This window comes from Macaca nemestrina, chromosome 20 (assembly GCF_043159975.1).
Source record: "Macaca nemestrina isolate mMacNem1 chromosome 20, mMacNem.hap1, whole genome shotgun sequence".
Lineage (NCBI taxonomy): Eukaryota > Metazoa > Chordata > Mammalia > Primates > Cercopithecidae > Macaca > Macaca nemestrina.
The window spans coordinates 10,948,915-10,974,559 of record NC_092144.1 but is presented as its reverse complement, the minus strand read 5'-3'; the positions used below and the strand labels follow the sequence as shown (position 1 = coordinate 10,974,559).

The following is a 25,645-nucleotide window of genomic DNA, read 5'->3' as shown; positions in this document are numbered from 1 at the left end:
AAAAAGGGGTGGGGGCGCTGTTGGTTGTGCACATGCGCAGTTTCCGTTCTTAGTCTCCTTTTGGCGCCCCAGGGCAGCGAGAGACCGTGAGAAATTTCTCGGCGGCGCTGAAGATGCGCGCCACTTCCGGTCCGGCTCCTAACAACGGGGGAGGCTGGTAACCAAGGTGGGGGGGATGGCGGAGCGGGCGCCGGAGCCCGAGGCGGAGGCGGAGGCGGAGGCGGGCGCGGGCGGGGAGGCAGCAGCCGAGGACGGCGTAGCGGGCCGAAAGGCGCGGGGTCGGCCGCGACTCACGGAGTCGGACCGGGCCCGGCGACGGCTCGAGTCCCGGAAGAAGTACGACGTGCGGCGCGTGTACCTGGGCGAGGCGCACGGGCCCTGGGTGGACCTGCGGCGCCGCAGCGGCTGGAGCGACGCCAAGCTCGCCGCCTACCTCATCTCTCTGGAGCGCGGCCAGCGAAGCGGCCGCCACGGGTGAGGGGGCCTGGCCCCAAAGGAGGGAGGGAGGAGATGCCCCCAGCCCCCGCCGGGCTTTGCCCCGCCCCTCCGCCTTGATGCCCTGCCCCCGGCACCTGCGGGCCCCGCCCAGGAGCCGGACCGCCGGCCTGGGTCTCCGACTGCCAGGCCGGGACGCGCCTGGCTCGTGGCCCCGCCTCCCATCGTTTCGACTGCCCAATCCTAGGATGCACCCAGCCCCTGTACCCGCCTTCTGAGCGCTGGGCCCCGCCCGCTAGAACTCTGGCGGCCCAATCCTGGGACTGGCCCCACCTCCAGGCCTTGTAACTACCCGGTCCCTGGAGGGGCAGCCCCGCCCCCTCACCGGTCTCATCCTCCCCCGCATAATTCCCCACCTGGCCTGGTACTCTGGGCACCCTGGGGCACTCAGCCCTGCCCTTCCTGAAGTTCTGGTGCCCCATCTGGGACTCCGTATGGCCCCATTCTCGCAACCCTAGATCCAGCACACCCGGGGGACTGTTCACAACCTGGACTTCACTCCCCTAAACCTATTTCTGTGAAGCAACTCAGCCCAGGGATACTCGGATGAAGAGGAAACGGCTAGGTAGCTGGGCAGGTGGAGGGCAGAGAGGCCTGTCTTTGTAAAGTAAATTATCTATCTTGAGAAGGAGCAGTGTGGATGGAGTTTTTCCCTTCCTGCCTTATACGTTGATGGGATGATTGAGTTAAAATAGGCAAAGAGCTTAGAACAGTGCCTGGCAGGTAGTGGGTTCCCTAAGTATTAACTTTTACAGGGATGATATTTATTACCTATGACAAGCAGTGCTGCAAGGAAATCCTTGTTCTGCCCTGGTTTTCAGGTGCACATGTTCGCATGTTTCTCTGGGGGAAGATTCTGAGAGTCAAGAATCAAACAGATCCTGCTGAATTATACCCACCCCTTTCCCAGGGCAGCAGGCTGATTTATATGCTCAAGAGCAGGACTGGAAATGCTGGGAGCGCAAAGATACCTGCCTCATGGAACAGACATTCTGGTGGGCAGAGGGGATGGCTTGTTCAAAGTCCTGGGGTTTTTTTTTGGTTCGTTTTCCTTTTTTTTTTTTTTTTTTTGAGACAGAGTCTTGCTCTGTCGCCCAGGCTGGAGTGCAGTGGCACAATCTCTGCTCACTGCAAGCTCCGCCTCCCGGGTTCATGCCGTTCTCCTGCCTCAGCCTCCTGGGACTACAGGCGCCTGCCACCATGCCCGGCTAATTTTTTGTATTTTTAGTAGAGACGGGGTTTCACCATGTTAGCCAGGATGGTCTCGATCTCCTGACCTTGTGATCCACCTGCCTCGGCCTCCCAAAGTGCTGGGATTACAGGCGTGAGCCACCACGCCCGGCCCTCGTTTTTCTTTTTGAGACAGGATCTCACTCTCTCGCCCAGACTGGAGTGCAGTGGCATGATCACGGCTCACTGCAGCTTCAACTTCGTGGGTTCAAGTGATCCTCTTACCTCCGCCTCCTGAGTAGTTGGGACCACAGGTGCACGTCACCCCACTTGGATAATTTTTGTATTTTTTGTAGAGACAGAGGTTTCCCTGTGTTGCCCAGGCTGATCTCAAACTCCTAGGCTCAAGTGATTCTTCGGGCTCAGCCTCCCAAAGTGCTGGGATTACACTGTGCCCAGCCCTGTTTGTTTGTTCTTGAGACAGGATCTCACTTTGTCACCCAGGCCAGAGTACAGTGGCATGTTCATAGCTCACGGCAGCCTCAACCTCCCAGGCTCAAGGGATTCTCCTGACTCAGTCCCCCGAGTAGCTGGGACTATAGGTGAGCCACCTCACCTGACTGTTTTTTTTTTATTTTTTATGGAGATGGGGGTCTCACTATGTTGTCCATGCTGGTCTTGAACTCCTGGGCTCAAGGGATCCTCTCTCCTCAGCCTCCCAAAGTGCTGGGATTACAGTCGTGAGCCACCATACCTGGCAAAAGGCTGTTTACTACAGACCAGAAACTTAAGTAAGTTATGTAGTCCATTAGAGAGAGATAGGGGCTATGGAAAAAACAAAAGTGAATGAAGAGTGTGAGTTGAAATTTAAAATAGGGAGTGAAGATGGTCACGTTCAGAAGATAGCATTTCAGTAAAGACCTGAAGGAACCTAGGAGGAGCCATGCAGATCTCTGGGGAAGAGCTGAGGCAGAGGGAATAGCAAAGGCAAAGGCCCTGAGGCAGGACCCTGTTGTGTGCCAGGAACACTGAAGAGGGTTGTGTGGCTGGACTGCAATGAGTGAGGGGGAGAAGGGAAGACAAGGACAGACTGGTGACAGAGAAGGTCATCCAGGGCTGTGGAGAGGACTCCAGTTTTTCCTCCCAGTGAGGTGGGAGCCTTTTCTTAAGTGCAAGATTTTGTACAGAGAAAGAAGTGGTATGGTCTGCCTTTATTTCCCCCACCCCCCCTTATTTTTATTATTATTTTTTGAGATGGAGTCTTGCTCTGTCACCCAGGCTGGAGTGCAGTGGCACAGTCTCAGCTCACTGCAACCTCTGCCTCCTGGTTTCAAGCAATTCTCCTGCCTCAGCCTCCCAAGTAGCTGGGACTACAGGTGTGCGCCCCTATGCCTATCTAATTTTTGTATTTTTAGTAGAGACAGGGTTTCGCCATGTTGGCCGGGCTGGTCTCGAACTCCTGACCTCAAGTGGTCTGACTGCTTCAGCCTCCCAAAGTGCTGGGATTACAGGCGTGAGCCACCGTGCCCAGCCTTTTATTTCCTTATTTATTTATTTATTTATTTATTTATTTATTTATTTATTTCTGAGATGCAGTCTTGCTGTGTTGCTCAGGCTGGTCTTGAACTCTTGGGATCAAGAGATCCTCCCACCTCAGCCTCCAGAGTAGCTGGGAATACAAGTCACACACCACCGCACCCAGCCTGGTTTATATTTTAGAAGGAACTGTCTCTAGGATGTGTGTGGCTTGAAGAATGGATGGGGTACACATTGTGATACAAGGTTGGCCAAGAGTTAACAATTGGTAAAGCTGATGATGAGTCCAAGGAGGTTCACGCTACTCCTGACAACAATTTAAAAAAAAAAGGACGGGGCGTGGTAGCTCACACCTGTAATCCTAGCACTTTGGGAGGCCGAGGCAGGTGGATCACTTGAGGTCAGGAGTTTGAGACCAGTCTGACCAATAGGGTGAAACCCTGTCTCTACTGAAAATACAAAAATTAGCCGGGTGCGGTGGCGCACACCTGTAATCCCAGGTACTTGGGAGGCTGAGGGAGGAGAATTGCTTGAACCAGGGAGGTGAAGGTTGCAGTGAGCTGAGATCGTACCACTGCACTCCAGCCTGGGCAACAGAACAAGATTCTGTCTCAAAAAGTAAAATAAAAATAGGCCAGGCGCAATGGCTCACGCCTATAGTCCCAGCACTTTGGGAGGACAAGGTGGGCAGATTGAGAAGTCAGGAGTTGCAGACCAGCCTGGCCATCATGTTGAAACCCTGTCTCTACTGAAAATACAAAAATTAGCTGGGCGTGGTGGTGCACACCTGTAGTCCCAGCTACTTGGGAAACTAAGGCAGGAGAATCGCTTAAACCTTGGAGGCAGAGGTTGCAGTGAGCCGAGATGGCGCCACTGCACTCCAGCCTGGACAACAGAGCAAGACTCTGTCTCAAAAAATAAAATAAAATTAGTCCAGGCACAGTGGCTCACACCTGAATCCCAGCACTTTGGGAGACTGAGGTGGGCAGACCATGAAGTCAGGAGTTCGAGACCAGCCTGGCCAGCATATTGAAACCCCGTCTCTACGAAAAATACAAAAATTCACTGGGCCTGGTGGCACATGCCTATAGTCCCAGCTACACAGGAGGCTGAGGCAGGAGAATCGCTTGAACCCGGGAGACAGAGGTTGCAGTGAGCCGAGATCACGCCACCGCACTCCAGCCTGGGCGGCAGAGCGAGGCTCCATCTCAAAAGAAAAAAATTACTAAAGGGATACTTTCAGACAGAAAATACAGGCCTGAGTGTGGCATTTGCTCTCCTTGGTAAGAGAGGTGAGGGAGAAGCAGCAGCCCCAGTGCCAGTGGAGCACTGGGCAGTGGCAGTGCCCAGGAGGCCAAAGGAAGCGTCTGTCACGTCCAGTGCTGTTGGGCCAAGTGAAGCGGCCGTCACTGGTGACCGTGATGGGAGAGTGTGTGACGTGATGGAGAAAAGCCCTGACTGGAGGAGTTCCAGTGAGACGGAGGAGAGGATATGGAGACAGCGAGTGTAGACGACCGTGGCAAAGGGGGGAAATGAGGAAGGAGGCTGGGTGCGGTAGCTCACGCTTGTAATCCCAGCACTTCGGGAGACTGAAGCAGGAGGATCACCTGAGCCCAGGAGTTTGAGACCAGCTTGGGCAACATGGCGAAACCCGATCTCTACAAAAAATACAAAAGTTAGCCGGGTATGGTGGTGCATGCCTGTAGTCCCAGCTACTCAGGAGGCTGAGGCAAGAGGATCAGTTGAGCACTGGAGGTTGAGGCTTCAGTAAGCTTTGATGGCGCCACTGCACTCCAGCTGGGGCAATACCACGAGACCCTGTCTCAAAAAGAAAAAAAAAAGATATGGGGAAGGGGCTGGTGGGAAAGGTGTGTATCAAAATGATTTTAATCCAAGACGGGAGAAATCATGGCACATCTAGATGCTGGTGGGAATGACTGAGTGAAGACTGAAAGGAAACCGCAGGGAACAGCAAAGCCAGGGCCTGAGTAGCCCCAGTAGCTGTGGTCCTTGGTGCCAGTGGCCTCTGCTGGGAGTCACAGAGAAGTGGCAGAAGTTGGAGAAGTGGACAGGAGAGGTAGGCAGTTTGAGGGAGAGAGCCCTGCATTGGGGTTGGAAAGTGGCGCTCACCAGGTTACACATGACCTCGCTTGCTCCCCATGGTGATCCTGTGTGGGAGGCACTACTACTATTTCCACTTCACAGACAGGGAGACTGAGGCTCAGAGGGGACAAGACCTGCTTGAGGTCACACAGGCAGTTGATAGCTGAGTCTTGAACTTGGGTCTGGCTGATACCCAAGACTGTCCCCACCGCAATGTGACACTCCCAGCGGTGAGTGGGTGGAGGTGGCTGTGGACATTAGGACTTGGGTTTGGGGCCGGGCATGGTGGCTTACACTTGTAATCCCAGCACTTTCGGAGGCTGAGGCGGGCAGATCACTTGAGGTCAGGAGTTCAAGACTAGTCTGGCCAACATGGCAAAATCCCATCTCTACTAAAAATACAAAAATTAACTGGGCATGGTGGCAGGCGTCTGTAATCCCAGCTACTCAGGAGGCTGAGTCAGGAGAATCACTTGAACCCAGGAGGCAGAGGTTGCAGTGAACCGAGATAGCGCTACTCCACTCCAACCTTGGTGACAGAGCCAGACTTGGGTTTTGGGTTGGGTGGGGGTCTCCACAGCCAGTATGGCCATGTGCAGGGGAGGGTGGAGCGTGGGAAGGGATAGAGTCACATGGGATGGGACCTGGAAGAGCAGAGCCGGCGGCAGGGGCAGAGCCTGGGGCAGGAAGGATGGAAGAGCCCCAAGGTGCAGTCCTGGGAACCAGATGGGTATGGTACCGAGAACTGGTACAGGGCTGGGCAGGAGTCAGACGGGGTGGACAGTTTTGCTGGTAAGAGACACTAGACTGGTTGTCAGTGTGTTTGTGGCAAGAGCAGGTCTGGGCCACAGCAGGGAGGCCAGGGGACCCGGGCTCTATGATGATACTGATAATCATAATGATCATTGTACCGTTTGCTTATTGATGATTAGGTGACAGGGCTGTACCATGATGACGATCGTTTTTTGTTTGTTTTTGTTTGTTTCTTTGTTTTTGAGACATGGTTTTACTCTTGCCCAGGCTGGAGTGCAGTGGCGTGATCGTGGCTCACTGCAGCCTTGACCTCCCCAGGCTCAGGTGATCCTCCCGCCTCAACCTCCTGAGTAGCTGGGACTACAGGCGCATGCCACCACCTGGGTAATTTCTGTATTTTTTGTGGAGACAGGGTTTCACCATGCTTCCCAGACTGGTCTCCAACTTCTGGCCTCAAGCGATCCACCCGCCTTAGCCTCCTAAAGTGCTAGAATTACAGGCATGAGCCACTGAGCCTGGACTTTTTTTTTTTTTTTAAATGTATAAATAGAGATGGGGTCTTGCTATGTTGCCCAGGCTGGTCTTGAACCCCTGGCTTCAAGCAGTCCTCCTGCCTCAGCCTCCCAAAGTGCTAGGATTACAGGTGTGAGACACCACACCCAGACAGTACCCACTGTCTTGCTGGCTGTGGGCCAAGACCACTTTCAGCCTCTCAAGTAGTTGGGACTACAGGTTTGAGCCACTGTGCCCTGCAAGATATGCTTCCTTTTGATTAACTCACAGTCACCTAACCAAGGCTTGATATCCAGTCCTACTCACAGGCCTGCCCTGCTCAGGGGAAGAGGATCATACAGGGCATATATCCCAGGGGAACTGTGGGGGCCATCTTGGAATTCTGCTTCCACACCAACTTTTCATACCCACTTTGTTACTTCTCTACTCCCTGACTGTGGGACCCAGGGTGTAGGTGGCCTCACCCCTCCAAGCCTGTTTTTCCTGCTCCTTGAGGTGGTGATGATGCTAGAGGCCTCTCCCAGGGCTGGTGGCAGTAGGGGAGAGAGTCCAAGCGAGGGGCCTGAGTGCTGGAGTTGGGGACAGGTACATAAAAGTTCAGATTCCGGGCTGGGCGCAGTGGCTCATGCCTGTAATCCCAACACTTTGGAGGCTGAGATGGGCGGATCACCTGAGGTCAGACACACATACACACACACACACACACACACACACACACTAGCTGGGCATAGTGGTGCATGCCTGTAATCCCAGCTACACACACACACACACACACACACACACACACACACACACACACACACAAGCTGGGCATAGTTGTGCATGCCTGTAATCCCAGCTACTCTAGAAGCACGAGAATCGCTTGAATCTGGGAGGCGGAGGCTGCAGTGAGCCGAGATCGCACAACCGCACTCCAGCCTGGGTGATAGAGCTAGACTCCTTCAAAAAGCGGTGGCTCACGCCTGTAATCCCAGCACTTTGGGAGGCTGAGGCAGGCAGATCACAAGGTCAGGAGTTCAAGACCAGCCTGACCAACATGGTGAAACCCTGTCTCTACTAAAAATACAAAAATTAGCCTGTAATCCCAGCTACTCAGGAGGCTGAGGCAGGAGAATCGCTTGAACCCGGGAGGTGGAGATTGCAGTGAACTGAGATTGCGCCACTGCACTCCAGCCTGGGTAACAGAGCAAGACCTTGCCTCCAAAAAAAAAAAAAAAGTTCAGGCCAGGCGTGGCCGCTCACCAGCCAAGTAATACCTTGGTATTACTCCCAAAGTAATACCAGCACTTTAGGAGGCGGAGGTGGGCAGATCACCTGAGGTCAGGAGTTCGAGACCAACCTTGTCAACATGGTGAAACCCCATCTCTACTAAAAATACAAAAATGAGCCGGGTGTGGTGGCGTGCACCTATAGTAATTCCAGCTACTTGAGAGGCTTAGGCAGGAGAATCGCTGGAACCTGGGAGGCAGAGGCTGCAATGAGTTGAGATCTCACCACTGCACTCCAGCCTGGGCAGCAGAGCGAGACTCCATCTCAAAAACAAAAAAAAGTTGAGATTTCGTTTCAGTGCACAATGAGCAGTGGCTTTAGTCACTGTAATTACTTACGGGTCAGACAGACCCAGCGCTGGCCCTGCGTTCACTCTCACTGCCTCTCTCTGTTGCAGGAAGCCTTGGGAGCAGGTCCCCAAAAAGCCAAAGCGGAAGAAAAGTAAGTGGAGGCTCAGCCTGGGGGAGGTGGGGAGAGTTGGGACTGGTGGGAATATGGAAATCAAGGCCCAGAGAGGCCAGGTCGCTGCCCTGGGCAGTACAGTTGGAACCAGCAGAGCCAGACTTCAAACCCAGGTCTGCGTGTCTCATGTCTCAGGCAGTGTCCTTGGCTCCCTCAGTCTCTTGCTCCCGGCATGGGAGTCAGCCAGGGGAGAGCCAAGCAGAGGGAACAGCTTGTGCAGAGCCCTAAGGGCAGGGGGAGCCAGGCACTGGTGGTTAGAGGGGAGGTCTGGAGCTTGCCCCTCCTGTCTTGCTGGCCACCAGTCGGTGGGAGTCTGAACAGCCAGGGTCTGCTCAGCTCTGAGCTCTGGAGCTAGGGGTCGCAGGCCATGTCCAGCAGGGTGAAGGCCAGCTGGTGGCAGTGAGCCCCTCCCCTTCTTAGGATTCTCCAGAGGCGGGGGGGAGCCATGACCTTCACCCTGAAGCCTCAAGGGATGAGGAGCGTAATGAGAAGGGAAAGGACTGGGCTGGAGAGGCGGCTGTGGGTGATGACTCTGTTGCCCTCATGGTTGGAGAGTCTGGGCGCATTCCCTAGACCCAAACACCTCTTCTGGGCCCCTCTTCATCTCCCGGCCCACAGGAGTGGGGGACATGCTGTCCTCGCGCTTGGCCGAGGGACCAGGACCATCACACGAGTCAGATACCATTTCCCAGCACTCACTGTGTGCCCAGCCTTGTTCTGCGTCCTGGAGATGTCTTCACTCCCTCCCTCCTGCCTGGCATTCTCCCCAGCCCAGAGGAGGCCCCTGGGACTCAGAGAAGCTGAGTCACTTGCCCGGAGCTACCCAGCTTGGAAGGGGCAGAGCTAGGATTCAAACCCAGGCGGTCCGGCTCCACCATGCCCACCCTTTATACAGTGTTCTTTCATCCAGCAAATGTTCCTGGAGCACCTGCTGTGTACCAGGCCCTGTGGGGGCACTGGGGGTACAGGAGGAACAAAACAGCAGTGTTCCTGCTCTTGAGCAGCTGACATTCTGGTGGGAGAGACAGACAGGGCACATGTAAACAAATGGCCGCAGATGGCATCTAGGTACTACCTGGAGAAAACGGACAGCAAGCTAAGATTGGCTAGAGTGACTGGGCAGGGAGCGGCCTCTCGGAGAGGGTGCATTTGGGGGAGACCTGAGTGATGTGGGGAGGGAGCAAGACAGTTATCTGGAGGAAGCAGGCACAGCCCGTGCCAAGGCCCTGAGTGGGCCACACCTAGCCCCCTCCAGGAATAGCGAGGAGGCTGTGTGGCTGGAGTGGAGTGGAGTGGAGTCACCAAGCGGGTGAGGGCCAGGTGACAAGTCACAGTGGGCCCTGTGGGCCGAAGGGAAGACTTTGGCTTTTACCCTGAGGAAGGTGGTCTTGCTCTGTCGCCCAGGCTGGAGTGCAGTGTCGCAACCTCGGCTCACTGTATCCTCTACCTCCTGGGCTCAAGTGATCCTCCTACCTCAGCCTCCCAAGTAGCTGGGACGAAAGGCATGCACCACCATGCCTGGCTAATTTTCGTATTTTTAGTAAAGATAGGTTTTCTCCATGTTAGCCAGGCTGGTTTCAAACTCCTGGCCTTAAGTGATCCACCCACCTCTGCCTCCCAAAGCGCTAGGATTGCAGGTGTGAGTCACTGCGCCTGGCCCTCATGGTGGATTCTGAGCAGAGGAGGGAACAGACTTGACTCGGGTGTTCACAGGCGCCCTCTTGTGGCTGCAGGGGCTCGTTAGGGTGGGAGCCTGGGAGTCGTGGGCCTGAGGATTGCACTGGTCTAGGCGTTTGATGAAGATGAGAACAATAATAAGCAGCTAACAATTATTATGCACCTACTGTGCGCCAGGCTCCACTGTTTACATGACTTGGCCAATAGAACAGTCCGCATTACCTACAGGGGGTGCTTCTCCTCTCTGAGCCTCAGTTTCCCCCTCTAAACTGGGTGCAGGCCTGGATGGCACTCAGGAGGGCCTCCCAACCCATGGGACCCATAAGGCCCCGGTGGTTCAGGCAGCCATGTCACCATGGGCTGAGCCCCGTCCCTTACACCCACCCCTCGGCCCTGTGTCCACAGGGCGGCGACGCAACGTGAACTGCCTGAAGAACGTGGTGATCTGGTATGAGGACCACAAGCACCGCTGCCCGTACGAGCCGCACCTGGTGGAGCTAGACCCCACTTTCGGCCTGTACACCACGGCCGTGTGGCAGTGCGAAGCTGGCCACCGCTACTTCCAGGACCTGCACTCGCCCCTGAAGCCCCTCAGTGACTCAGACCCAGACAGTGACAAAGGTGGGTCTGTGGGGCGAGGGCACATCGGGGGCCGCCCATGTCTGGGGGCTTCTTACTAGCCCTAGGCTAGCATCACAAACAGAATAGTGGCCACAGTGGCTCTGGCTCTGGCAGTGGGACAGAGCAGGGACACGGTGGGCCAGGCCGAGCCCTTCGTGGCCTTACCCTCTGAGTCCTTACAGAGCCCGAACGGGGAGGCAGTTCCTCTTGATGGAGCAGTTTGCCCATCTGTGCCCAAGGCCAGTCCCGAGCAGGGCTGGCTGAGGGCCCAGGAGCCCTGGCTTGGCAGCTGGGGCGGGGGCAGGCCTGCTGGGGCAGGGCTCGGCCCCCACGGTGAAACGGCCGCCTAAACCACCCAGGCCTTATGGCTCCATAGGCTGTGATGCTCTCCTGAGCCCTGGCTAAGCTGGCCGCTACCTCCTTTTTGATTTTCTCCGGCTCCCAGTTGCATTCTCTCACCTTCTGCCTTTCCAGGCTTCGCTTCTTGCCTTCCCCCTCCATTCTGTTCCCCTCCTGTTCCCCATTTCTCTTCCCTTGAGCTGTCTCTGTCTCCTTCCTTGATCTTTCATTTTCTTTGTCTCATCCTCCTTCCCTCTCTTTCTCTTGTTTCCTTCCGTCCCCTTTCTCCTCCTCCATCCGCACCCTCACGGTCCCTGCCTCTCTCCTTCCCATCCCATGGGGCAGGCACTCAGTGAGGGAGGCCCAGTTGGCCCCGGTGAGTGGTAAGGGGGCTGCCGGCAGCCTCAGGGGTTTGGCATTGGCTGGAGAAGGAGTGTGGGGCACACTGCCAGGCGTCCTGTCAGGGCTGAGGGTGGGGCAGTCACCGGGGCTGAGCCTGCGCTGGCTGGCATCTCGGAGCAGGTGGCATCCCAGCTGGCCAAGGGGAAGCCGGGGGCGAGAGGTGTTCCGGGTGGGCACCCTCGCCAACGACCGTCCCACCAAGTGTTGGCCAGGCTCCCAGCGTGCAGTGGCCCCTCGGCTGCCCCGTCCCATGATCTGGGACCTGCCTTCCGCCCTCCTCTGCCTTTTACTGCCCTCCTCACTGTATGCCACTCCTGGCCCTGCCCAGAGCCACCGTGAATCTTCCGCATGGCCTTGTTATCAGCCCCACTTGGCAGTCAAGGAACCCCAAGCCCCAGGAGTGGTCTGACTGACCCATTTGGTGATGGGTCAGGCTGGGGTGTGGGTGGTGCCCAGAGCAGCTTACTTATGCCCCAACTCACTCTTGTCGTCCAGGCTGGAGTGCAATGGCATGATCTCGGCTCACTGCAACCTCCAACCCTCAGGTTCCACCGATTCCCCTTCCTCAGCTTCCCGAGTAGCTGTGATTACAGGCACCTGCTACCACACCCAGCTAATTTTTGTATTTTTAGTAGACATGGGGTTTCACCATGTTGGCCAGGCTGGTCTCAGACTCCTGACCTCAGGTGATCCACCCACCTTGGCCTCCCAAAGTTCTGGGATTACAGGCATGAGCCACTGTACCCAGCCTTATTTTATTTTATTTTTTTGAGACAGAGTCTCTCTCTGTCACCCAAGCTGGAGTGCAGTGGTGAGATCTTGGCTCACTGCAACCTCTGCCTCCCGGGTTCAAGCAGTTCTCTCACCTCAGCCTCCCCAGTAGCTGGGATTACAGGCGTCAGCCACCATGCCCAGCTAATTTTTGTATTTTTAGTAGAGATGGATTTTCACCGCTTTGGCAGTGCTGGTCTTGAACTCCCGGCCTCAAGTGATCCCCCTGCCTTGGCCTCCCTTAGTGCTGGGATTACTGGTGTGAGCCACTGTACCTGGCTAATTTTTTATTTTTATTTACTTTTTTAGAGACAGGGTCTCACTCTGTTGCCCAGGCTGGAGTGCAGTGGTGCAATCATAGCTCACTGCAGCCTCCAACTCCTGGGCTCAAGTGATCCTCCCACCCTGGCCTCCTGAGTAGCTGGTAACACAGGCACACACCACCACAGCCAGCTAATTTTTAAATTTTTTGTAGAGACGGGATCTCATTGTGTTGCCCAGGCTGGTCTCAAACTCCTGGGATCTAGTAATCTTCCTACCTTGGCCTCCCAAAGTGCTGGGATTACAGGCATATGCCACTGTGCCTTGCCCATGGCTATTTCCGTTGGTGCTGTCATTACCTGGGGAGAAGTCTGGGGTCAGCCAGACTTAGCAGACGCTGCAGTCAGGTGGACCCAGACGCTTGTTCTGGCCCTTCCCTCCGCTCATTAAGCAACTGCCCCCTCCTTCAGGATGGTGCCGGGGGTTTGCCCACCCTGCAGAATACAGGACAAGGGAAAATGATTTAAAAAGAGGGGCTGATCCTCCTTATCCCCAACCCTGCTGCCACCCCAGGTCCATCAAGAGTGGGCATCTCACTGCCCTGAATGGCACTGAGATAATAGGAAACTTACAGAGTGCCTACTTTGAGTCTCCTGCTGTCCTAAGCCCTTATACATATTTACTCACTAAAGACCCAAAACAAAGGCTGGGCGCAGTGGCTCACACCTGTAATCTCAGCACTTTGGTTTTGTTTTGTTTTGTTTTTGAGACAAAGTCTCACTCTGTTGCCCAGGCTGGAGTGCAATGGGGCAATCTCGGCTCACTGCAAGCTCCGCCTCCCAGGTTCAAGCGATTCTCCTGCCTCAGCCTCCTGAGTAGCTGGGACTACAGGCATGCGCCACCACTCCCAGGTAATTTTTGTATTTTTAGTAGAGGCAGGGTTTCACCACGTTGGCCAGGATGGTCTCGATCTCTTGACCTTGTGATATGCCTGCCTTGGCCTCCCAAAGTGCTGGGATTACAGGCGTGAGCCACCACACCCAGCCAATCTCAGCACTTTGGGAGGCCGGGCAGGTGGATCACTTGAGCCCAGGAGATCAAGACCAGCCTGGCCAACATGGTGAAACCCCATTTCTACTAAAAATACACAAATGAGCTGGGCATGGTGGCGCAAGCCTGCAGTCCTAGCTACTTGGGAGGGTGAGGCAGAAGAATCACTGAAACCCAGGAGGCGGAGGTTGCAGTGAGCCAAGATCATGCCACTGCATTCCAGCCTAGGCAACAGAGCAAGACTCTGTCTAAAACAAACAAACAAAAACAACCAAAACACTCCCAAGGGCCAGGTACAGTGGCTCACACCTGTAATGCCAGCCCAGCACTTTGGGAGGCCAAGGCAGGTGGATCACTTGAGGCTAGAAGTTCAAGACCAGCCTGGGCAACATGGCAAAACCCAGTCTCTACTAAAAATACAAAAAATTAGACAGGTGTGGTGGTGCATGCCTGTACTTCCAGCTACTTGGGAGGCAGAAGCATGAAAATCACTTGAACCCGGGAGGCAGAGGCTGCAATAAGCCAAGATCGGGGAATGAAGATTCATTCATTTATTGGAACGAACCCTCACTGCGCACCAGGCAACCTTCTCAGCACGGCGGGCTCTGCACAGGGACCCCACAGCCTTACAGAGTTTACATTCTTGAGGGGAAGCAGATTGTAAGCAGGATAAACCAATAAAAATATAGAGCATAGGCCAGGCACAGTGGCTCAAGCCTGTAATCGCAGTGCTTTGGGAAGCCAAGTTAGGATTGCTTGAGGCCAGGACTTAGAGAACAGCCTGGGCAACATAGTGAGACCCCATCTCTAGCAATAAATAAAAAAGTTAGCTGGGCATGGTGGTGCACCTCTCCCAGTGCTTTAGGAGGCTGAAGCAGGAGGATCGCTTGAGCCTAGGAGCCCGAGGCTGCAATGAGCTATGACTGTGCCACTGCATTCCAGCCTAGGTGACAGAGGGAGACACTGTCTCAAGAAAAAATAAATTAATTACAATATAGGCCGGGGGTGGTGGCTCACACCTGTAATCCCAGCACTTTGGGAGGCTGAGGCGAGTGGATCACTTGAGGTCAGGAGTTTGAGACCAGCCTGTCCAATATGGTGAAACATCGTCTCTACTAAAAATGTAAAAATTGGCGGGGCATGGTCAGGCATGCCTGTAATCCCAGCTACTCAAGAGACTGAGGCAGGAGAATCACTTGAACCAGGGAGGTGGAGGTTGCAGTGAGCTGAGATTGCACCATTGCACTCCAGCCTGGTGACAAGAGTGAAACTCCATCTCAAAAATAAAATAAAATATAGAGTGCACTGTAAGGTGGTACGTGCTTTGGGAAAAAATAAAGGAGGGAAAAAGGAACTATTTGAGGCAGAATGGTCAGGAAATTCCCCCGGAAAAAATACCCTTTAATGAAGGGTCTGATGGAGGGGAGGGAGGAGCCCTCTCAGATGTCAGACAGAAGAGGATTCAAGCCGGCCAGGCGCAGTGGCTCACGTCTGCAATCCCAGCAGTTTGAGAGGCCGAGGCAGGCGGATCACGAGGTCAGGAGATCGAGGCCATCCTGGCTAATGCGGTAAAACCCCGTCTTTACTAAAAATAAAAAAAATTAGCCGGGCGTGGTGGTAGGCGCCTGTGGTCCCAGCTACTTTTGAGGCTGAGGCAGGAGAATGGCATGAACCCAGGAGGCAGAGCTTGCAGTGAGCCGAGATTGCGCCACTGCACTCCAGCCTGGGTGACAGAGCAAGACTCCATCTCAAAAAAAAAAGAAGATTCAAGCCGAGGGAATGGCAGGTGCAAAGGCCTTGAGACAGGAACTTATCTAGTGTCTCCAAGGACATTAGGAGAGGAGGCGAGGGCAGAAAGTGATGGAACACCTCCTGAAACAGACACACCCCCGCTCTTATGACCTGGCACAGTAGTTTGTTTCCCACACACAAAGCCTGGTGCTTCCATCCTGCAGACTGCCTTTCATCCGTGGACCCAGGTTCTTTCCTTCCTATGGCTCCAGCCTCCTTCTGGATCCTGGCTGGCAGGTGGGGAGAAAAGTGGAGGCTCAACCTTGGGAGCACCTGTTCACTTGCATTCCATTGGCTGGGTCTCAGCCACACGGCCACACCTACCCGCAAGGGATGCTGGGAAGTGTAGTCAGTGCTGGTGCCAGGAACAGAGGGATTTAGTGAGCAGCTAACCTGCCTTTTTCACAGGAGGTAAAGAGCAGGTTCTCAGGAGCCGGGGACCCAACAGAAGGGACTGCCCTGGCCCTGGCAGGAGGCTGGTGGGGTCACGACTAGCATCTGCAGGGGAAGTGGGAGAAGCAGTCAGGCTGCAGGTGGATGTAGTTTGGATGCAGCACCAACAGGTTTTGCTGACAGATTGGAAGTGGGTGTGAGAGAGAAGTCAAGAAGAGCCCCAGGACTTTGGCCTGAGCCACTGGAGAGACTGAGCTGCCATCCGCTGAGTCATGGACACCCGTGAGCAATGCAGGCCTTGTGGGAGGGAAGATACAGAGCTCAGTGTTGCAGATCTGAGTTTGAGATGCCTGTGAGACCCTCTTAGGGGGCCAGTGAGATGGAAGAATCTGGAGCTCGACATGGAGGTCTAGGCAGAAGCTGCACATGGAGTCACCAGGCCCTGGGTGGTTGTAGTGATAATAAGAATACATACTTAGCCAGGCGCGGTGGCTCATGCCTCTAATCCCAGCACTTTGGGAGGCCGAGGCAGGCAGATCACCTGAGGTCAGGAGTTCCAGACCAGCCTGGCCAACATGATAAAACACCGTCTCTGCTAAAAATACAAAAAAAAAAAATTAGCCTGGTGTGGTGGCGCATGCCTATGGTCCCAGCTACTCTGGAGGCTGAGGCAGGAGAATCACTTAAACTCGGGAGGCAGAGGCTGCAGTGAGCCGAGATTGCACCACTTCACTACAGCTTACACAACAGAGCAAGGCTCTGTCTCAAAAAAAACAAACAACAACAACAAAAACCCTCTTGAACAGTTCCAGATTGGTGAACACATTGAGAGGCTGGGACGGTGGTGCCCCCGGAGAGGGCATGGAAGCACTCACCATCCCCCTAATATCTTGCCCTGTGCCTCTCTTCCCTTTGGCTGTCGCTGAGTTGAATCCTTTATAATAAAGCTGCAGTCATAGGTAGAGCCATTTTCTGAGTTCTGTGAGTTGTTCTAACAAATTATCAAACCTGAGGATAGAGTCATAGAAACCCCCCATTTATAGCCCATTGGTCAGACATACAGGGTAGCCCAGGACTTGCAGCTGACATCTGAAGTCAGGCGGTCTTGTGGGACTGAGCCTTTAACTTGGAGGATTTGACGCCCACTCCAGGAAGATAATGTCAGATTGGATTGAATTATTGGACATTCAGTTGGCATCAAGAATCGGAGGGTGGCCTTTAACCCCATCAACCTGGGCAAGCCTGGGGGTAAGGTGAGCACTGAGGAGAGGCCCCGGGCCGAGCCTTCCAGGCCTGCAAGAACCAAATAAACTTGGAAGGAGCCACAGGAAGGGCCCAAGACACCAGAGTGTGGGTCTGAGGGCTGAGAGAGGAGTGTGCCCTGGAGTAGGGGTAGTCAGCTGGGTCAGTCATCTTGGAACAGTTCGGGACAGTGGGGATTGAGAAGTGATTGCTGTTTTAGACAGTGAGAGGGTTACTGTCCAGCCCCTGAAGAGCCCGCAACAAATACCAACCGCTGGCCGGGCATGTGGCTTACACCTGTAATCCCAACACTTTGGGAGGCTAAGGTGGGAGAATCACTGGACCCCAGGAGTTCAGGGCCAGCCTGGGTAGTGTAACAAGACCTGATCTCTACTTGGAAGAATCGGGGCCACACGAGGTGTCTCATGTCTGTAATTCCAGCACTTTGGGAGGTCCAGGTGGGCGGATCACCTGCAGTCAGAAGTTCGAGACCAGCCTGGCCAAAATGGGGAATCCCGTCTCTACCAAAAATACAAAAATTAGGCAGGTGTGGTGGTGCGTGCCTGTAATCCCAGCTACTTGGGAGGCTGAGGTGGGAGAATCACTTGAACCCAGGAGGCAGAGGTTGCAGTGAGCCAAGATCATGCCATTGCACTCAACCTGGGTGACAGAACAAAACTCTGTCTCAAAAAAAAAAAAAAAGGAAAGAAAAATTCAGGCCGGGCTCAGTGGCTCACGCCTGTAATCCCAGCACTTTGGGAGGCCGAGGTGGGCGAATCACAAGGTCAGGAGATCGAGACCATCCCAGCTAACAGGTGAAACCGCATCTCTACTAAAAATACAAAAAATTAGCCAGGCTTGGGGGCAGTCGCCTATAGTCCCAGCTACTCGGGAGGCTGAGGCAAGAGAATGGCGTGAACCTGGGAGGTAGAGCTTTCAGTGAGCCAAGATTGTGCCACTACACTCCAGCCTGGGTGGCAGAGCGAGACTCCATCTCAAAACAGAAAAAAATAAAAATTCAGCCAGGCACGGTGGCTCACGACTGTCATTCCATCACTTTGGGAGGTTGAGGTGGGCGGACGACTTGAGGTCAGGAGTTCAAGACCAGCCTGGCCAAAATGGTGAAACTCCGTCTCTACAAAAAATACAAAAATTAGCCAGGTGTGGTGGCGCACGCCTGTAGTCCCAACTACTTGGGAGGCTGAGGCAGGAGAATCACTAGAACTGGGATGCCAAGGTTGCAGTGAGCTGAGATTGCACCACTGCATTCCAGCCTGTGCGACAGAGTAAGACTCTGTCTCAAAAAAAAAAGAAAGAAAAGAGAAAAATAAAATAAAAACTAAATAAACAAATACCAGTGGCTGCAGCTATCATAACCATTCCCTTTCTTCTGTCCCCACAGTGGGCAATGGGCTGGTGGCCGGCAGCTCCGACTCGTCCAGCTCTGGCTCTGGCTCTGACTCTGAGGAGCCCCCTGAAGGCCAGCCAGTCAAGGCTGCAGCAGCGGCAGCGGCGGTGACGCCCACCAGCCCGGTGGGCAGCAGCGGGCTCATCACTCAGGAGGGCGTGCACATCCCCTTTGACGTCCACCATGTGGAGAGCCTGGCTGAGCAGGGTACCCCGCTGTGCCCCAACCCGGCAGGCAGTGGGCCCGAAGCCCTGGAGACGGTGGTGTGCGTGCCGGTGCCTGTGCAAGTGGGTGCGGGCCCCGGCGCCCTCTTTGAGAACGTGCCGCAGGAGGCCCTGGGTGAGGTGGTGGCCAGCTGCCCCATGCCAGGCATGGTGCCCGGCTCACAGGTGATCATCATCGCGGGCCCTGGCTACGACGCTCTCACGGCTGAGGGCATTCACCTCAACATGGCAGCGGGCAGCGGTGCCCCCGGCGGTGGCCTGGGCGAGGAGGGGCCCTGTGCCATGATGGAGGGTGTGGCGGCCTACACCCAGACAGAGCCCGAGGGTAGCCAGCCTAGCACCACGGACGCCACTGCAGTAGCAGGCATCGAGACCAAGAAAGGTCTGGGGGAGCTGCCATGGCCTCTGGCCAGGGGTGGTTGGGCCTGGGAGGGGCCGGGTGAGGAGTGGCCCTCGAAGTGGGCACCTTGGCAGCCTTCGTCCCCTGCGGACACCACCCTGTGTCCACCCCGTAGAGAAGGAGGATCTATGCTTGCTCAAGAAGGAGGAGAAGGAGGAGCCAGTAGCCCCGGAACTGGCAACGACGGTGCCTGAAAGCGCAGAGCCCGAGGCAGAGGCAGACGGGGAGGAGCTGGACGGCAGCGATATGTCAGCCATCATCTACGAAATCCCCAAGGAGCCCGAAAAGTGGGTGCCGGGGTGGGCAAGGGTGAGGGCGAGGGCTAGGAGCGGCCCGCAGTCCCCCAGCCTGCCTGGTGTGGGAGCCCTGATGTCATGGCCCCTTCCCCTCCAGGAGGCGGCGGAGCAAGCGGTCGCGGGTGATGGACGCTGACGGCCTGCTGGAGATGTTCCACTGCCCATACGAGGGCTGCAGCCAAGTCTACGTGGCCCTCAGCAGCTTCCAGGTGAGGCCGCCACCCGGAGCAGCCTGGGCCAGGCCCACAAGGCCCAGGCCATGGCACCACCAGGGTGTCCTACCTCTAGTTTGCCCCTTGGAATTTGACGAGGTGCCTCTGAAGGCAAAGACAGGGACTTGTCACACCCCACACCTGGCGTGGGAGGATGCAACAAGAGGCCTTTGAATGTGCCATGCCATGCTTTGATTGAGCATGTGTTAAGCACCTAGTGCAAGCCAGGCCTGCAAGCTGGAGCCAGGGTTGCTCTAGTAAATTAAACAGGGAAAGAATAAAGGAATGAATCAACTGGGGCTGCCTGTTCCAGGCCCATGGGGGCTGACAGCCCTCAAATCCAATCCCAGTCCTGCCACTGGCCACCTGTAAGACCCTGGCCAAACCACTGAGCCTTGAACCTCAGTTTCCCCATCGATTAATTGGGCTAATAGCTGGGCCCTTCACAGAGTTGACAGATACCCCAGTCCAGAGCCTGGCATATAGTAGGTGTTCAATAAAACTGCCCTTGGCCGGGCATGGTGGCTCACACCTGTAATCCCAGCACTTTGGGAGGCTGAGGCGGGCAGATCACGAGGTCAGGAGATCGAGACCATCCTGGCTAACACAGTGAAACCCCGTCTCTACTGAAAAATACAAAAAGAAAAAATTAGCCGGTGTGGTGATAGGTGCCTGTAGTCCCAGCTACTCGGGAGGCTGAGGCAGGAGAATGGCATGAAACTGGGAGGTAGAGCTTACAGTGCGCCGAGATTGCACCACTGCACTCCAGACTGGGCGACAGAGCAACGCTCCATCTCAAAAAATAAAAAAGAAAAGCTGCCTTTTAACCCCAGTTGTGCCCCTGGGAATCTCTGAGCTGGGCAAGGGTACCCCTCTTCGCCTTCTCCTGGGGAGGCCAGCCCCAGCCTGCCTTCCAGCTGCCCTCATCTCTCCCCACCTCCCAGAGCCCCTTCCGTGGGCCTGTGGGACCCACTCCTGCCCGTCTCGTCCCCAGAACCACGTCAATCTTGTGCATCGGAAAGGAAAGACCAAAGTGTGCCCTCATCCTGGCTGTGGCAAGAAGTTCTATTTATCCAACCACCTGCGGCGGCACATGATCATCCATTCAGGTCAGGCCCTGGGCCAGCTGGCTGCATGAGCAGGGGACACAGGGACATGGGGCTGGGAGCCTGGGCCAGGGCTGGCGGGTCAAAGCCCAGTGCTGGGTCTCCAGGCACAGGGCTACACCCCAGGAGCTTCCTCCCTGTCCTCAGTAAGCTGTAACTATGTGAGCCACAGCGACAGGGACTGTTACCAATCAATCACAGGAATTGGGTGGGGCTGGCCTTCTTCCCTCCTATTCCCACAACCCCATGCTCGTGAGCAGGTCTCATGCAAGACTTAGGGAGCAGCTGACACCGCCACTGCTCTTCCAGATTGGAACCTATAATAGCACCTGGGGCCACAGGCCAGACCAGTACCCACCCAAGCAGCAGCAAGAAGGAGAGCTGGGCAGAGAGGAGCAGCTGGCTTGGGACTGGGCTTCTGTTTCCACTTGCAGCAGAGATGCAGGTCTTTTGCCTGGGCTAGGGACCCAGTGGAGAGCCATGGTGCCTGTGTCCAGCGATAGGGCATGGCGCTGAGGGCCAGAGCTGCTGATATCACAGGAGATCAGAAGTTTGGGGGTTTTTTTTCTTTATGTGTATATGGTTATTTTTTGCAATGGAGTCTTACTCTGTTGCCCAGGCGGGAATCTGATCTCGGCTCACTGCAGCCTCTGTCTCCCAGGTTCAAGCAATTCTTCTGCCCCAGCCTCCCAAGTATCTGGGATTACAGCGCCCACCACCACACCAGTCAATTTTTGTATATTTTTTTTAGTAGAGACGGGGTTTCGCCATGTTAGCCAGGCTGGTCTCCAACTCCTGACCTCAGGCAATCTGCCCTCCTTGGCCTCCTAAAGTGCTGGGATTATAGGTGTGAGCCGCTGGGCAGAAGATTTCTTTTTTATGCAAAATCACCCAAAGTTCAAATATCGAGGACAAGACTGGGCACGGTGGTAATCCCAGCCCTTTGGGGGCCGAGGCGGGCAGATCACCTGAGGTCAGGAATTCGAGACCAGCCTGACCAACGTGGAGAAACCCCGTCTCTACTAAATATGCAAAATTAGTTGGGCATGGTGGGTGGCACACGCCTGTAATCCCAGCTACTCGGGAAGCTGAGGCAGAAGAATGGCTTGAACCCGGGAGGCAGAGGTTGCCGAGACTGGGCCATTGCACTCCAGCCAGGGCAACAAGAACGAAACTCCATCTCAAAATACACACACACACACACACACACGACAAATTCAAACCCATGTTGGCTTGGCAGTTTGCACCCTATGCCCCTCAGGGACCCAAGTTCGATCTCAGCTCTGCTTGATTGCGTTTCTGGGCAATTGCGTGGGAAGGACGTAGGGTTCGGTCGGCCTGCACCTGCAGTCCTGGGAGATCCAAGGATACAGCCCGATGCTCCTTCTAGCATCACAGTCTGCAGCACATCAGAGACACCCCATAGCCCACCGTCCTCAGCCTCGGTCCCCACCTCCCCCAGGTGTCCGTGAATTCACCTGCGAGACCTGCGGCAAGTCCTTCAAGAGGAAGAACCACCTGGAGGTACATCGGCGCACGCACACCGGCGAGACTCCCCTGCAGTGAGTGACAGGCCGCCCCGTGCCGCTAGAGGATTGGGTGGGGAGGGGATCCCAGCAGGTCCCAGGGGCGGCTTCGCCCCCACACAGTGCCTGGGCCCAGTTCCACCTGCGCTCGGCCTTGTAGGGCCCCGCCCCGCCCACTCTGATCCCGCCCCGTGCCACCACGGGCTCCTGGCAGGTGCGAGATCTGTGGCTACCAGTGCCGGCAGCGGGCGTCCCTCAACTGGCACATGAAGAAGCACACTGCGGAGGTGCAGTATAACTTCACGTGTGATCGCTGCGGGAAGCGCTTTGAGAAGCTGGACAGCGTCAAGTTCCACACGCTCAAAAGCCACCCAGATCACAAGCCCACCTGACCCACCTGACGACTGACCACCCCTATTTATTCGTCCGCTCGGACACCACTCCCGGGCTTGCTGTGGCCTGGACAGCTGCGAGGGCCGCCCGGACCGCGGGCCGGAAGGAGGCGCCCCCGCCCCGCCCCAGGGCTGGGCCCCCTGGGCAGGTTCCCCACCCCGCCCCACCGCATCCTTTTCGGAGCTGGTACCTGGGGCTGCATTACTGGAACTGTCAAGAGAGCAGAGTGAGATTAAAGAGCGAGAAGGGAGATGCCCTTCCCCTAGGCCTGAATGATTTGGGGTGCCAGGTCCCTCTCTGTCTCCAGCCTACTTGATCCCTTCCTGAGCGAGGCCGGAAACGAGGGATGTCCCTGGGCCCGGCAGCCCCGCACAGCCCCTGCTCCCACAGGATGGGGTGGGACTTGGGGGTCTGGGGTCTCTGGGCATCTCCCAGAACTCAGGACCCTAATGCCCACTCCTCCTCTTTTATGGAGCACCCATGTCCCACCTTCAGTGAGCTTCCGGGATGAGATGGGGAGGTGTTCAGTAAACCCCTAAAATGAGAAACATCTGCAGCTAGCGACAAGCACCATGCAAAAGAGAGAGTGATGCGTTGTTTTCTGGGGATGCTGTTTAGGTCGGTGGTCAGGGAGGGCCTTTGAGGAGGTGGCATTTGCGCATAGGCCAGAATGACAAAGATCTATCCTTGAAGAAAGCTGGGGGAGGAAATTCTCAGGCCAGAGGAACAGCCAGTGCCAAAGCCCCGAGGTAGAACCAGCTCGGCGTGTTCCTAAAACAGGAAGCCGCGGGGGGAAGGGGAGTTGGCGGCGGCTGCCCTGGCCCCATTTCCCGGAGGAGGATGCTGAGGCCGCCGCCTCCTGCGGGCCGCTAGAGAGAGGGGCGGGGATCGAGGCGCGTCCGCTAGGTGGCGTGCGAGGCGCGTAGGCTCCGGTGGCCGCAGCCACGTGACCCTGGGGACCGCAGCCGCGAGCTCAGGCACGTGCCCAGGGGAGCCCTGTGGCGCCACGCGCAGATTGGCCCCGCCGGCTCCTCACCAGCTCGGGGGATGGGGCGGGGCCCCAGCTACGCCTCAGTTTCTGCTGCGGACCGGGGGGCTACCCCAGCCGGGGACAGAAGAATCGGCGAGGATGAGCGAGTCCGGCCGCTGGGGCCGCCCCCGCGAGCTCCCTCCCAGCTGAGGCAGGTCCCCTCCACTCTCCCCGCACAGCCGGAGCCGGCAGGTTTCCATGGGAACCGCAGCGGGGTCCGCGCGCCCAGGAGCAGCCCCCCTTCTAGCACAGCTTCCGATGACGGAAACCGGGAGGAGCATGGGGTGGGGAACAAACCATCGGTTGGGGCCCCTAGCGTCCGCAGTCAGGTCGCCCCGGCGAGCCCATGAGGGGCCACTCGGGGACCCGCACCGCCACCGCCCCTATTGCGCGGGTCACAGCGATTGGCCTGCCCTCCCCAGGCGCGGCAGCATCCTCTGGTGCGCGCGCTCCCATTGGCTTGATCTCTAGGGCATCTTCCAGTAATTGGTTATCTCAAGGGCCGCCCCTGATTGGGCAAATTAGGCTCTCCTCGCTGGTGGCGCTCTCTGACAGTCTGGAGCCTAAAGGGCGTGCAGGAACGACGATAGGGTGGGGACTGCCACTCTCCAGTTAGGGGGTCCGGGCTACCTTGCTGGCAGCGCCCTCGACCGAACTGTCGGATTGCTGTCTGTGGTGCTGAAGCCTCACGCCCCGGCGACCCCGCCCCAATGTGTGCTAGTTCCCGTGCCCCGACGTAAACATGCACCTGCGCCCGCGCACCAAAGGAGGCTGCGCCAGCCCCAACGCCTTAGAGAGAGGCCAGGTTTCCCCTAGCAGAGAGCGAGCATGACTCCACTGTCAGGAGGACCAATCAGGAGCCCAGAAAGCCAGGACATTTATGTGGCAGATCCACCCACCCCAGTTTTGTGGGGTCCAAGAAGGATCCGTGGTTTCCCGGAGCTGCATGGCTCCAGCGATGATTGTCCAGAACACTGAGCCCCAAACCTTTTCACCCCCTTCGGAGCAGTGCGGAGTTCCCTTGCACTGGGGAGTGCTAGTCCTTACCTTTTGAACCCTAGAAGGACCCAGATCACTCAAAACCAACAGCGTCCCTGTCTCCTTCTGCAGAAGACTAGGGCCACAGTAGCCACCCTCCCCCGTGGTCTTGAGGTGGTCTACACCTCGTGCCTCCAAATCTGGGGACCCAGACCTCTGCCTACTAAAGTATTGGTTCCTGGTCCCTTTCCAGTCCCCCCGGTTGACAGCACCTCTGGAAGGTCGCATATTCAGGCCACTAATACCTCCTCGTTCTCTTGGCTCCTCCAGCTCTAGGAGCTGGACTGAGGAAGGGAGCCCGTCTCCTGGCCCGAAAGCCAGCGCAAGAAGGGGTGCCAAGGTAGGAAACAAGGGCCTCGAGGGAAGGAGGGCCCGAATCTGGCAACCCAAGCACCTAGGATGCGCTTTTTGGGGGATTCAGAGTCCCTACCAGCGCGCGCTCACTTCCACCTGCCGCGCCGTCGGGAGCCGCGAGGAGGCGGAGCTCGGTCGCCGCGGCCAATGAGCGACGCCGGCGCTGGCAGCTGCTGCTATAAAGGGCTGGGGGCGGCGGCGGCGCGGTCCAGAGCGCGGAGCGCGCAGCGCGGGCCGGAGGGAGGGAGGGAGGGTGGGCGAGGGGAGAGGACTTGAACACCCGGGACCGGACAGGGCCGACCGAGGGGCGGCGGCGAAAGGCAGAGCGCCGCGATCTCTGTCGGGAAGCGCAACTTCCCCGGGCCCCGCGGGGCCGCGCAGGGGGCGTCCTCAACCCCGCGCCCGCTCCCTCTTTCCATCCCCTGCCGCCCGCAGGCCACCCCGGGGCCCGGCCATCCGCGCGCGCATCCCCGGGTTCGGGCCCGTCCCTGGCCCTCGAGGGAGCCGCCGCCTTCATCGCCACATCTGCAGCGGCCGCACCAGAGGCCGCCCGGGCGGGACCCCGGCGTGAGCATCAGGCGCCCCCCTAGGAGTGCACGACCCCCGGAGCCCCCCTCAACACGGACCGCGCCCGCCGGGCACACAAGAATGGTCACTGTAGGTATTCCCCTGTCGCCGAAAGGGAATCGGGACGGGGAGGAGTTGGGCCCAGGCTCCGCGGAGATTGGGCGGGTGCGGCGGAGGGGGGGGTAGGACCAGGCCTAGCTAGGCCCGGGTTGGGGGGGTAGGACCGAGCGTCGGGGCCTGAGA

General features: G+C 56.7%; 2 protein-coding genes across 4 annotated transcripts in view; both read left to right on the top strand.

The window, feature by feature from the left end:
* The first annotated feature begins 8 nt into the window (after window positions 1-8).
* Window positions 9-22,663, top strand: LOC105471624 (zinc finger protein 653). Its single transcript, XM_011724212.3, has 9 exons — window positions 9-474; window positions 8,237-8,280; window positions 10,384-10,599; window positions 18,251-18,862; window positions 18,996-19,167; window positions 19,274-19,385; window positions 20,383-20,497; window positions 21,957-22,056; window positions 22,235-22,663. The coding sequence occupies exons 1-9, from the start codon at window positions 176-178 to the stop codon at window positions 22,410-22,412; spliced, it is 1,848 nt and encodes a 615-aa protein (XP_011722514.1). The 5' UTR covers window positions 9-175; the 3' UTR covers window positions 22,413-22,663.
* Window positions 22,664-25,091: 2,428 nt separating this feature from the next.
* The window catches only part of LOC105472123 (ELAV like RNA binding protein 3), a 29,759-nt gene continuing 29,205 nt past the window's right edge, over window positions 25,092-25,645 (top strand). For 2 of the 3 annotated variants that reach the window (XM_071086932.1, XM_011725145.3), the window contains exon 1: window positions 25,093-25,492. In XM_071086932.1, coding sequence (XP_070943033.1) covers window positions 25,484-25,492 — 9 coding nt within the window. In that variant the 5' untranslated portion in view covers window positions 25,093-25,483. Of the gene's footprint in view, window positions 25,493-25,645 lie in introns of all 3 variants that reach the window. The other variant, XM_071086931.1, reaches the window with a different exon arrangement.

What these genes read in the sequence shown, in the direction of transcription:
- LOC105471624 (XM_011724212.3), top strand. Translation starts at nt 176, where the DNA reads ATGGCGGAGCGGGCGCCGGAGCCCGAGGCGGAGGCGGAGGCGGAGGCG. An exon ending in AAAGCCAAAGCGGAAGAAAA is followed by an intron (nt 8,281 to 10,383) that starts GTAAGTGGAGGC and finishes CTGTGTCCACAG; the next exon opens with GGCGGCGACGCAACGTGAAC. An exon ending in AGGCATCGAGACCAAGAAAG is followed by an intron (nt 18,863 to 18,995) that starts GTCTGGGGGAGC and finishes TCCACCCCGTAG; the next exon opens with AGAAGGAGGATCTATGCTTG.